Source organism: Clytia hemisphaerica, unplaced genomic scaffold, assembly GCF_902728285.1.
Source record: "Clytia hemisphaerica strain Z4C2 unplaced genomic scaffold, Clytia hemisphaerica genome assembly, whole genome shotgun sequence".
NCBI lineage: Eukaryota > Metazoa > Cnidaria > Hydrozoa > Leptothecata > Clytiidae > Clytia > Clytia hemisphaerica.
Genome location: NW_027103900.1, coordinates 485,078 through 498,850, shown reverse-complemented (window position 1 = coordinate 498,850; position 13,773 = coordinate 485,078). Strand labels below are relative to the sequence as shown.

At 35.7% G+C, this 13,773-nt stretch overlaps 1 protein-coding gene across 1 annotated transcript; it reads left to right on the top strand.

The window, feature by feature from the left end:
- Window positions 1-1,854: 1,854 nt before the first annotated feature.
- Window positions 1,855-12,616, top strand: LOC136808764 (uncharacterized). Its single transcript, XM_067065302.1, has 9 exons — window positions 1,855-1,916; window positions 4,139-4,295; window positions 5,036-5,232; window positions 5,498-5,521; window positions 8,233-8,373; window positions 9,434-9,604; window positions 10,460-10,633; window positions 10,885-11,160; window positions 11,785-12,616. Exons 1-9 carry the CDS (start codon window positions 1,862-1,864, stop codon window positions 11,829-11,831), a joined length of 1,242 nt encoding a protein of 413 aa, XP_066921403.1. The 5' UTR covers window positions 1,855-1,861; the 3' UTR covers window positions 11,832-12,616.
- Window positions 12,617-13,773: the final 1,157 nt, after the last annotated feature.

The following is a 13,773-nucleotide window of genomic DNA, read 5'->3' as shown; positions in this document are numbered from 1 at the left end:
AGCTTTTCTCAGGATTAGCTCATTAGTTTTTTCTGATTCTTTGCACAGAGATGCGTATTAGCAAAGCTCAAAATGTGGCCGAATCCGATTTTTGAGAAAAAAGTTTTTTCCGGCCGAAAATGTCGGAAATATAACGAAAATATGCCGGAAATCGCCGTTTTTGCAGATTTTCATTGGATTTATTTCTAATATGTCTTATATCATTATAATTTCTTATAATTATATAATCTTTCTCTAACAATGCCCACCATCAAGTATGATTTAATTGTCAATAAAACTTATAGTAGGGGGAATTTTGATCGATTTTGGAATCGCTTGACTGTTTTGTTAGAAGCACTTGTTATACATTTTTGGAAAGCTAAGGGGTGGGGGAATCGAAATTACTATGTTTCCAATTTTTGTTCGGACACTTTGGTGTGATTTTCGGACAAATATGACGGTCTCAGGCAAAAATCATAGGGTTAAAAATTAATGAAAATTTTAGCTCGAGAAAACGGAGACCTGTTGTATATCTTTGGAAAGCTCCCAAAAAATTAAGATTAGAGATATATTGCAAGTATAGGTGATTTCTGTACCTAACTCGAGATATTAACCCTTGAAAACCGTGTTTTGCAGCCAGAAACAGCTATTTTGTCCAGTTTTTGCGCTTTTTGAAGCTCAATATCTCAAGTTAGGTACTGAAATCACCTATACTTGCAATATATCTCTAATCCTAATTTTTTGAGAGCTTTCCAAAAATATACAACAGGTCTCCGTTTTCTCGAGCTAAAATTTTCATTAATTTTTAACCCTATGATTTTTGCCTGAGACCGTCATATTTGTCCGAAAATCACACTAAAGTGTCCGAAAAAAAATCGGAAACATAGTAATTTCGATTTCCCTACCCCTTAGCTTTCCAAAAATGATAACAAGTGCTTCTAACAAAACAGTCGAGCGATTTTACAAAATGCCCTCTACTATTATTTTTGGAGTCGGAAATTTTAAAAAAAGGCCGGAACAGAAATATACCTGAAAGACCGGCTTTTTGGTCGAGATTTCATCATTTTCAATGAAATCTTCAATGAAATCTATAGAGACAAGATTTTCAATCCTCAAGTTCAGGACTTACCTGACTGTGTCATTATATCATTGGATAGATACATTAACGAAAAAAACCCGTAAGTTTTACGTTGGATGGGCATTTGCCGTTAGAACCATTTTAATCCTGGGGCTTGGAGCTGATAAATCATGCTATGCCGCGTAATGAGCAAGTTTCCAAACATTGCACCATCACTTTGTGACCTGCAAAAAAAACAATTTAAAAAAGGATATTAACATCTATAGCTTAAGAAGATTTATTTTTGCATTACTGCTTTATCATCACTTTTTTCAATAAAAATAAAGATTCCTTTACTGTGTACGTCAGAATTTTTTCCGCTTCAAGATTTTACTGAAAGGAGCGTTTAAACTTATAAACAAAAGTTTTCCTCTTCGTAACCAGCTGTACATGTTTCTATAGAAAGATTAAAAGTAATTATCAACCTTGCGATACCATTTGGACCAATCAAGGCACAGGAAAATAAGATTACAATAGAATAAGATTATACTGCATTTTGGTAAGGTAAAAGTTTACTCTCCAGTCAATGCAGTCAGGGCAATCTGGTTAGTAGACACAGAGCAAGGAAAGGAATATCTTTAACGAAAATAACTTTTTATAGTTGTAATACAAGGTAACACGGATGGTTTTCTTTTTTGAAAAACTTTCAGCAATAAATACAAGAAGACTTACAACGCACAATATAGAACATATACATACTCAAGAAGTTCTGTCTAAGCAAAAGAATCTTAGGTTAAAACTGTTTTCAGCAATACACATTCAATCATGTTGCTATGGGAAGCTTTGGTAATAGTCATCACCAGTTTGTCCAGTATCAGTGGTGAGGGAACTGAGTATTTATATTATTTATTACCTTATCGGCCAAAACTTAGTCGGCCTTAATTTTAGTCGCGGCCTAAATTATTAGTCGGCCCTAATTTTAGTCACCTCGTCAAAATTTAGTCACTAAGGGCCGACTAATAATTAAGACTGACTAACTAACTGTAACTTTGTTAAAGTAATACCGATATGAACAATAGACATTAGAACATCTTTAAACATCTAAACTACTATGACAAATCTTGCGTCCCTAAGAAATATAACCAGCGAGGGAGACATACACGTTTTTTTTATTAGAACACCTAAAATTTGGCTGAGCCTGGATGTGCTAATTTTTTTAGCAATTTTCAGCCTGAAATGTTCTTGATGCGTTTTTAAATTTTCAGACTACTCTAAATCGACAATATCATGCAAAATAAAGAGCACTTAAAATTGGTAAAATTTGGACAATATTTGACTCTCGATTTAGAAAATCCATTCCTAAGTTTGTTTAAAACTGCTTGAAAAGAGGAAAAAATTGTATTTTCTGGGCATGTTCTTACGATGTTCTTAATTTTTCGACGAATTTTAGCTTCAATGTTCTTATAAACTGGGTTCTAATAAAAGAAAAAACGTGTATGAGAACGCACGACTCTGAATTAGTAGTAATCTTTGGGAACGATGGTGTTTGCGGTCCGCAGAGTAACTCCCTATACTATCGGGACATTAAGCAGTGGAATAGTTTGCCTTCAAAAGTAGTCAACTCATCCTCAGTTCAAAAATTTAAAGAGACCCTAAGTGTAGCCTGGATCAGTGAACTGTTATCAGATAGAATAATATCTCACTTTGGCTACTTCATCATCTGTTCAGATTCCCTTTGTTAAAAGTCTCTATATAAGGGTATGTTTGCACGGTATTTTTTCTCAGTTACGAAATTTTTAGTTTTGGAAAACGAGTTGAAATTTAGTGATTCCATCGATTTTAACTCCTAAAATTAAAAAATCAATTTTAGTCTATATGGAAAGAATAACTAATTTAGGTTTAAAACTTGACGCCCAAATGTCTTTTCTTAGAAGTGCGCTTTTAAATAGTTTTCAACACTGGCGAATCTATAAAATGAGCTGATTTCAAATATGTAATTCTTATTTGCATTGAAGGGCGACCGAAGTGCCCGAAATTTCCAGTTGAAAATAATCAAATTATGTGCATAGTTTTTTGAGAATTCAAAAGAATCCAATCAAGCTTGAGAAAATATACAATTGAAATACGATAAAGAACAAAGAAATGACATTATCATTGCACACGTGCAATTGAATTCTCATTGCAACTAAGGGACACGCTTACAGACACGCTTCATTTTGAGGAAAAAAGCATGAATTCATTCTGATAATAATTCTATGCCTGGATAGATAAAAGTTTGAATATGATTGAAAGTGTCACTATTGTTGCATACCTGTCTATATTATAACAATATAATAATTAACCCAAAATGTATGAGCGATTCATAGAGGCCTACACGTTTTTTTTATAAGAACAAACTATATAAGAACATAAGGCTTCGAGGCCCAAAAATTTAAGAACATTCTAAGAACATTCTAAGGCTTTGGAGACTTAAAAACATGCATTTTCTTAAAAAATTACATCAAAATGCTCAAAAAATGCTGAAAATAAGAACATTTTAAGAACATTTTTAGGCTTCAAATACAAAAAACGAAGAACATCCGAAGGCTTCGGAAATTTTTGACGTTCTTATAAAAAAAAACGTGTATGTGTCCGCACGGTGACCGGCGAATTTGTAAAACTATATTATTTATAATTATGAAAGTGGGTTAAGGAAAGCTTGATCGTAACCTTTTAATTTGGACCGAATTTTTAGTCAGCCCAAATTTAGTCACTTAGGGCCGACTAAGTTTTAGCCGATAAGGTATTACGAGGGCTACATACATCATAGTATAAGAAAGTTGCAGCTGGATAATAACATCTGAATTTCTCTTGTTCTACCTCTGTCGTATTTGATGACTATTCGTAGAACAAGAAATCAGTAATGTAGCATCTTTAATGGTCAATTTTATTGGTTTGTCGCTAATACTTACTTCTCAGTGCGTTTTAGACATGAATATTACGCCCTTGATCACAGGGAAAATGTTCGAATTCCATGGCTGTAAAAATACCATTTTCAGGTTGGAATTTATTTTTACAATGGAATTTTTTTGCTTGATTTTCAAACTATGACTCTTTACTCAGGAAATCAAGTTCTCGTTTACGATAATATGCGATACGTTTACAGTGCTGGTTCAGCAAATTGGCAAGATGCAGAGAACGCATGTGTGGCTCTGGGAGGCCATTTGGCCAGTATTCACACGTTTCCTGAAAGTGAGTTTTTGGATCAAATTAGTGGAAGGTTAGTGATTATGTTAAAAAAGCGTGCATCTCGCATCCCCTCCCCACATTTTAAAGAAAATTGAAACAGGTTACCCTACCCCAAATTTGGGGTAACTCTCGGACGGGAATTCTATAAACGATACGCATCCCCTGATATCAAAACATATCAGAGGGGATACGTGCAGCCTACTTTATTAAAGGAAGAAATTTTCGCGGAGTAAACTTTCACGAGTTCGCGATTTTTCAGCCAAATCGCAAATAATAAGTTCCGCGAAAAATGCCGAAGGTCGCTATTCCCTAAAGTTAAATCCCACGAAATATGGTCAAATTCGTCATTTGCGAGAGTTAATTCCCGCGAAATGCGTATCTTACTGGCCCTACAGGAAGAAAAATGAACTCCTAGGTCACGTTAATATATTCTAGTTTGTGTTTGTTCATATCTTTAGAAGGAGCATAATTAGAGTAGATAAAAGTTATGAACATTATAATCAAAACTTGTCTTTTCTTTGATTCATTGAAAATATTTTACTTGGATTGGCGTCATTCACGAAGGTAAACTCCCAGAATTTCGCCATTTTGTTATCTCGCGAAAGTTTCTTCCTTTAAAATTTAAAATAGCTCTTGCTTGGCTATTTTCAATGCCGGTATCTGAAGTTACTAGGGTATTTACTGAGTCCGACCCTTAAAGAGACTAATTTCGGCAAAAAGGTAACTGAGAGAATCAATATAATCCATCACTGGTATGTTCATTAATTTCAGCGAAAATTGGGTAGGTGGATATCGGGAAACAGTCAGCAGTCCATGGCAATGGACAGATGAAACATGTTTCTCATACACTGATTGGGAAACTGACAGAGAAACTGAACTTTGTTTACAAAGTGGTAACCTTGACCACTTGTCTTGGTGGTTTGATGCAGATTGTAATGCAGTCAAAAGATATATATGCAAACTTGATGGTAGGTTACTTATTGTGAAATTATAAATAATGGCAATTAATACTAGAGTACAGACTTTTAATGAAGTAATAGCCAATAGCCTTATTCTATTTGGGACGCTTAGCACTATCCAGACACTGCGAGTGATGACACTCGAACCACGCGGGATAGCATATAGCTCATCACAGGCGCCGAACTGGATGAGTGACATCACACACCACAATGTAGCACGAAATGTCTGAAGTAAATATACTTTTCTAATTAATTTGTTTCTTCATTTTAACAGGTTGCGTGACTCCTCCTTGTAAAGGTAAGAATAAAGAACATAGTGTCCTCCTGGGTTGGTTCCCCCCACTAAAAATCAAAATTTTTCTCCATTCCCCCCTCTTTTATTTCCCCCTCCATATTTCAAAATTTTTCGGTTCCCCCCTCTTTTTTGAATTCCCCCAGCTATTTGAAGATTTTGCGGTTCCCCATATGGTTAACATAAAAATGCCTTAAATCAAGTTTGAAATTTTGGAAAGCTTGAAAAAATAGCCTTGAAAGTGCTGGAAAAATGAAATTGTATTGAAAAGTTGGTTTATCCCAAAAGATTTGCTGATTTTATTGCTTAAAAACAGGTTTTGCAACAAGATCACCTTGAGATCAGTGAAGTTCCCCCAGTCAAAATCTCCTAAATTTATGGTTTTCCCCCCTTTTTATTTTCCCCCAGCAAATTTCAAATTTTTCATTTTCCCCCATACTTTAAAAAAAAGGGCCAAAATCAGAATCCCCCCCCTTTATAAAGGGGGGGGGAGGACACTACGAGGAATGATTTTCAAATTGTGTACTGTTTTTACAAATATTAGGCAGGGGGGTTGTTTTTTCCCTTTAAATTCAAAACACCATATTGCAACTGCTACAATCTTATTTTTTCGCAAAAACTTAAGTAGCGGTATAAATACAAGTCACCATATAAGAGATAAGCCCAAACCTACGGAAGCCGAGAAGGGACATCCAAACTTTCTTTTTTGTCGACTTTTTTTCTTTTTTGTCGACTTTTTTTCATTTTTTTTGCTGACTTTTTTTCTTTTTTTCAAAAAAAGGTTGTTTTTTTATTTAACTTTTCTTTTCGAGACTGCTTTCTTTTAGTTGATGAGGGCAAATTTTTGATATTATGCTCCTAGTGTAGAATTGACAAAAAAAAATTGCCCCTTCGAATCTCCTGCAGTGTTTTCGAGTAAATCGATTTTTAGTTAATCAATAGAACTTATCATTAAACCCGGGTTTTTTTCAAAAAACGAAAAAAAGATGACAAAAGAAAGAAAAAAGTCTTCAAATCAAAAGAAGAAAAAAAGTCGGCAAAAAAAGAAAAAAAGTCGGGAAAAAAAGAAAAAAAGTCGACAAAAAAGAAAAAAAGTCGGCAAAAAAAGAAAAAAAGTCGACAAAAAAGAAAAAAAGTCGGCAAAAAAGAAAAAAAGGTTGGCAAGAAAAGAAACAAAGTCGGCAAAAAAAGATTTATCATCTTGCTTTGGGAATAAGATGATTAATTTTGGGTATAATCGTGGTAATATTTAAGATTAATGAAAAGACATTACATTTTTAACAAGTATATTGAAATATAATAGCCTTGTCATGAAAAATTGAAAAAAAACTTCACATAATAAGCACAATACTCCAAACTTCTAGGGGAAGCTGCCCATAAAGCCATCGATAGATTTAAAAAGAATTACGTGTTATGATTAGGAACCTTGTATCGATCATTTTGTCAGAGTATGAAAACTGCTGCCCACTTAGACGTGAAGATTTTAAGATAAGAAACTTTCAATGATAATGTGATGCAACTCTCAATGTTCACAAAATGCCAGCCCAAAAATATATCCTTATGAAATTAATATATTCTTTTATCCTTAAATCAGTTGAAACTGTTTCGAATTGCATTTTAACTAAGATTTCTCGCAAAATAAAGTTTTTCAAAATAAACGGACCAGCCTCTTTCTGTTCTTATAAAGTTATAAATTGATGTTTTTTGCTTCCAATGATGGTACATCAAAGAAAAGCCGCTTTGAATAGATTTATAAAAGATTTCAACGACCATTTAAGTCATTACCGAGACGTTTTCTCTCCATCTGTATTTTTATTACCTTCATGGTCTTATCTAATATTCTGATGGCGAATTGGCGGCCACCCACATGCTAAAGTTTTAAAGGAGGGGGCCAATTTCCCATCTGAGAGGAATTGATAGTCGGCCTTTGATGTGCCGCATCCCTAGTCGGGTTCAACTACCCGTTCGCATAATCCTAAAAATATTTCGTTTGGACTCGCCAATCCCTGAAAACGAGGGCTGGGCTACCAGACCCCCGCCGGAAAATTCTTGACGCAGTCTTGCAAAATTCTGTAATCTAAACCTTCCATATCATGATGAAAATTTTCCCGACCTTCAGAGCTTTAGCGTGTCGGATGAAAATGTTTGCATCTGGCAGGTGCCAGATAAAATATCGGCTGTGATAGATAGAAATGGCAGTTTCAAAACTATGTCCTTTGAAATGTCCCTAAACTATTTACCAGGGCCCGGCTGTTCAAAAGTGGATTAGCGGTCGATTAGCTTTAAATCCGGATTACATCGCGATTAGCGCGGATTAACGAAAATTTGTCTGTTGTTCAAAAAATATCACGATTAAAAAACCGATTAACTTAGACTTAAACACCCCAAAACTTAATCCTGCTTGGGAGGTGGATTAAGGAAAGATTAAGGTTAGAACAAGTGAGAAATGGCCGCCATGAACATGGTTTTATATGGAAATTTGCAAAGAAGACGTCCAAGAACATATATATTGAAAGATTTAATGAATGACAAGACTTTTTCAGATGACGACATTTGGATTTGCTTTCGTTTTTCACGACAAAGCATTGTGTTTTTAATCTAATCGATTTTTTGAACAACCGGGCCCTGTCTCTTAACAATATATCGGTAGTGAAGTCTCTTGAAAGGTGTTGTATGACTGTTCTAATACCCTAATTTATCTAACACTGCTTTTATAGTGAATGGTAATTGGAGTGAATGGACATTATCTCTCGCTGGTCCTCAATGCGTAGAGGAGCGAAGTTGTACCAGCCCAGCACCTGCGAATGGTGGGTTGGATTGTTGTGGGAGCACCAATAGGAATGTAACATGCCCTCCAGGTGAATTATTTTTCATCAACTTTTTAGGGACTTTGTAATGGGCTTTTCCAGAAAAAAACCGTATACCCCCTATTGAGGAGGTTCATTTCCGTTCCAAGGGGTAAGGTTTGATATGTGGCGGAATTCCATAGGGATACAAAAATCTGTCAAAAATAACTGAAATTCCATGGGGGTACATAGTGCGGAAAGGGGTCTGACATCCCTTCTTGGCATCCCCCAACCTTTAAGAATGCCTATCTCCCAAGGATTTTGGACAAAAGTAGCTAATAAATATATATCTTTAGAGAGAGAAAGCCAAATAATAAACTTCTTTCTTCTTTTTCACTCAGACTACTTCCTTTTATGAAGACCAAATTTCATAAAAGTACTTGAAAATAATCTACATTATATATGTAAGCCCCCCTTCCTTGCTACCCCCCTCCCACTTTTTCATGAAAATTTCTGATCAACCCTTCTTCATTTTTTTGGAAGGTGTCATCCCCCTTGAGAAAGGGGGGACGAACTATGGGGTAGCTTTTTAAATCCTGCTAAAATTCAGAATTCCAGAGGGGTTTGAACCTGAAATTGCCTGGAATTTCCCTGAAATGCTTACAGCATTTCCAGCCAGAGAGGTTCTTTTCTGGAAAAGTCCAATTATTATTTTGGATCTTTTTCTGAACTTCAATAATGCGTTTGAGGATCTTCAATTTTCGAGAATTTTGTGATATTCTTTGGAAGAGTGAGAGTGACAGTTGGAGAATGGAGAATAAGGGAAGGATAGGGGGAGTGGGAGAGCGGGGAGTGAGGTAGCAAGGGAGAGAGTGAAGGGGGAGGTTAGAGTGGAGGATGAGAGAGAGAGGGTGTGAGCCGATAATAGAAGTGGGAGAGTGAGGGATTGAGGGTGAAGGCTAGAGGGGGAGTGAGAAAATGAGTGAATGAGGGAGTAGGATAGTGAAATAGTGGGTGAGTTGAGGGAGTGGGAGTGGGAGAGTGGGAGAGTGGGATGGTTAGAGTGGGAGTAAGAGAAATTTAAATTATTATAATAAATTAGTTTCTATATATTTCATATTAATTCGCACAGTTCACGGAGAATGGGGACAATGGAGCAATTGGACAGAATGTGATAAACCGTGCGGTGTTGGATTCCAAAACAGGTCACGTGTCTGTGATGATCCTGCCCCCGCTAATGGTGGAAATGATTGCGTAGGTGAAGATCATGGCAGACAAATGTGCAATATCAACTACTGCCCAGGTACTGTTTTAATGATATGGTCTTTTCAGGCTTGAAAATACTTGATGTCTTTGAAATCTCAACCATTAAGAATAAACGTAGAATCTAACCATTTGCCGGTCACCGGATAATAACCGCGGGAAAATAAAGATACGCAGAGTTTAGAGCCGAAAATAGAAGTGGTTTGAGAGAGAAAAAGCTGCGATAGAGTTTCTAAGAAACGACATAATCCTCTGGCTGTAAAGCGTCCCAAAAGCAAACCATTTGACATGAACATCATTTTTTAATAAGCGATAAAGTTTAAATTTTCAATATAATTTCAATACAGGGGGTGAGGGTGGACGAACCTTTTCAATTTGAAAAAAGAAATGTGCGAGAAATCTTAGAAATGTGCAAATACCCCCTGGAAAACAGAAAAAATTGCAAAAGAGCCTTGGAAAAATTCTTTTCATACTTTAAAGTGAGGGTTGTCAAACTAAATTCAGTGTGTTTCCCCTGGATATTTCAAAATAACTTTTTACCCCCTGAAAAAATGAAAAAATATTCCTTTAGAACCTTCTGGAAATTCCTCTCAGATTACCGTCTTGAATGGTTATTTGACTCCATGTATGGATATAAAATGGAATGGCTCAATTTACCTTAGCTGAAAATCGTCCATTTCCGTCCATAAAGTATATCATAAATTTCTTCACGAATATCACTTGCCTCGCTTTGAAATTATTGTCATGGTGACTAACTCCCTACTTTCTATTTATAAAAAAAATAATTTAATGTCTCAAGGGACATAATTGTTTGAATACGAGGCAAGTGATGTTCGTGACGTAATTTATGAAAAGGTCACAACCTCACTTTCATACAAAAATTATTTTTTCTCAGAAATGTGTGATGTACATTTTAAGATGTGCGGTTGTGAAGATGTTCCTGTCATTTATGATACCAGTGTCCTCCAAACAAATGCCACATTTCATGGAATGAACGAATCTGCAGTTAATGCCTCCCTTCAAACTATTGCATTATGGAATAACGATCGTGTGAAGGTACTTTGTAGAAGTAAGTATTTGCAAAATATACCTTATCAGTCCCTTTTGAGTCAGTTTGCTTACTCATCAATTTTAATTTACAAGCTTTTTGATATTGAATTAACACGGGCGTGGAGCAAGATTGGTCAGAAAGAGGAAAAGAAAAACATTTTACTTATATCAGCATAATATGACAATAGGTAGACACTGTCCTGATATGAAATATGTGTCTGATATGAAACGGAAACACTTATGTAAAAACAAAACCTTTAAAACTTTCAGATGCACAATGTAGTGAGGCAGACTTACAAACAGCGATTGACCAGATCAAAGCAGAAACCGATGACCTTCAAACATCTTTACATTCAGTAGATAATTCTTTAAAACTCTTACGAAAGATGATTGACTGCAAAGCGAATGTTTGGTTAAGAAAAGATGAGTTGTTTGACCATTACCAAATTCTTTGGAAAAGGAAAGTTATCGTTCAACGAGTCCATGAGGATTTGACGATGAAGAAAACAGTCTTGGTGAAAGAAATACAGAGGTGTATGGAAAGAAGTAAGTTGTTCATTCCTTCTGTTAATACACCTCCTTCTTACATACCCATTGGGAACCCCACTGGAAAAATGTCTAAAATATCGTCCCCAGTGTAAAATTATACTAATTTTTTTTCCCCACTGAAATCAAATCAAAATAAGAAGCAAATCCTCACTGCAAAATGTTATGCTGTTTTTCCTATCCCCACTGAATTTTTTGACTTGAAAACAAAAGAATTGAAATTCCCAGCAATAAAAAATATATATCCCCATCGAGTTTCAGTCCGTCATTTTTATCCTCACTGCCTGAAAAAATCTTACCAGGTCTATGATGAAGGCGGTCTGGTAAAATTGCCCGAAAATATGAAAAGAGATTCTTGTTGCGAGTCTTAAAAATTTGAATTCCGTTTAATTAGATAAAGAACCTCTTAGAATACTCATAGGCTGTGTACCCTTAGCTTTGGAGCTTTGATTAAAAACTGCTTGGATGGGAGGCCTAATCTTTAAAATCCTATATTGCGATATTATATTGTTTTGCTGGTATTGTTTTCTAGAATAATTATCATCCAGGTGGCCTTAATGCCTCTAATACAGTAATCAGCTTCAATTTACTTCCTTCTCGAAAACGCGAATTGTTGTTTTTTAGGCTGGTTACGAAAAACTTTGGAAAGCGGTTGGTCCAAGTATTTATAATGATATTTCAGTGTGGAATTGAATGGATAGGTGTGTATAAGTGGCAGTTATTACACTAGGCTCCGATAGTGGCAGTATTCGAGTATTTGTTTTGTATTTTTATCATTTGATTTTTACCATGAGTTTTGCTGTATTATTTTTTTCCTTGGATTATTTTTGCTAGATTTTTTTGGTTCAGCTGTCATACATTGTCTTTAGGAAAAGTGGAATTTGAACTTCATCAACAAATCTGTATTGCTTTTTTCACTGTTATTTCTTACTTAGAAACCGTAATAATTTCGTAAACCCAGCTTAGGTAACCCCCATTGTTGTCTGTACACAAACCCAGTATCTACGGCTTATTTCAAAATTCATTGCCGTAGAGGGTCTGTTGTCATTGTCTTTTCTCATTTGAGATTTTCTAAACCGACCGCTGCGATGGAGTGTTGATGAGAGAGGGGAGACGATGAAGAAGTGTTGCTATTTATAGATCAAACTTCATCGCAGGGCTCTCCGTACGCGAATTTCTTTATCAAACAGACAATGCACACAGAGTGTACTACGAAGCGATAAACGTGAGATACACTCTGGTACAGAGTACGAGTATTGAAAAGACGCACAATATCTTGCATTGTATTGAGTGAAATATAGATTTTTTCAGCTCGTTTTGCTCGCAATTCAAAAGTAGTAAAGAAATAGATGCTTTCATTCAAAACTATTACGTTGAATTACGTAATTTTACGTGTTCAAAAAACAGAGGTATTATCCAGGCACGCTCTATCTAGGCGCTATCAGTAAGCATCAAAAAGCTGGTAAAACACATGCACTTGAGGGAAAGAGGTTTGGAGTGTTGTTGATTATTTTCTTTGAATTCTAAGGCTGACGCATAAAAATTCTCAGTTGTAATGAATATTTATGCAATACGCATGTCCAAAAACTTTCAGCATATTTAATTAATTTATGATTCAAAGTTTTTAATAATTGTATAAATAAAAAAAGAATACTTAGAACATTTTAAGACTTTGTATTTCTGTTTACTGTTAATTTTTCTGAAATGTCTCTGAAAATGAAGTCATTAATATTATTCCTTTGAACCTTCCCTTCAATTCAATTCGAATGACAGCGTAAATCCGTTCTATTTTGCCTTATTTGAAGCTTTTTTTGTGTACCGTGGAAGAAACGAATGCTACTCAGGGAGTCGTGCGAAGGAATATATCTACCAAAGCAAGAGCATGCAGAGAACATTTCCCAATTTCGTCCCATTTCAATCCTGAATATTCATGGGAAGATATACCTAGGAATACTAGCAGCTCGGATGGTAAAGTTTCTACCTTACGGATCAGTCTCTCACAAACTTCTGCAACATGTGATGGAACACTTCTGGATTTCGGAGGAGGTACGATTATGGTACCCAAGTATTATTGTGACAACTTTCCGATGCGTTTTTCACTGGATCATTCACAACAGAATGGACACGTCTTGAAGGTGCAGGGTGCTCAATATCAGTGGTGTTCCTCGTGATGGAGATGATCTTGAAATCAACTGTTACCTCATAAGAAACAAATTTCATAAAGATGGAAATGAGATGCAATGTGTATATCGTAAATTGTTAGGTCTGCCGAAAATGATCAACACGTTTGCTATCTACAATAAAACAGGCAGTTTACAACTATCGATAGCTGCAATTTTAGAGGAGTTCAAATATCCTAAAGCTGTCCTAATGCTCTGGGAATCTTGGGACCATGAAATACGCAACGACCCTCCAGAAGTTAAGACATTTAGTAAATGGAAAGCAGAGACAGGAGCTGATGAAACGATAGGCATCTTCAACATATGGACATCTTGGTCTCGAGCACGGTAAGCTGGAGTTTTTACAAGCTCTCATTTGATTTGGTTGGTCGTTAACCAGTAATAAAACAATTTTGTTACTTTTTCTAAAGAACGCCTCATCTCTACCACTTCA

What these genes read in the sequence shown, in the direction of transcription:
- LOC136808764 (XM_067065302.1), top strand. Translation starts at nt 1,862, where the DNA reads ATGTTGCTATGGGAAGCTTTGGTAATAGTCATCACCAGTTTGTCCAGT. An exon ending in TTGGATCAAATTAGTGGAAG is followed by an intron (nt 4,296 to 5,035) that starts GTTAGTGATTAT and finishes CATTAATTTCAG; the next exon opens with CGAAAATTGGGTAGGTGGAT. An exon ending in ACAGAGGTGTATGGAAAGAA is followed by an intron (nt 11,161 to 11,784) that starts GTAAGTTGTTCA and finishes GTTGTTTTTTAG; the next exon opens with GCTGGTTACGAAAAACTTTG.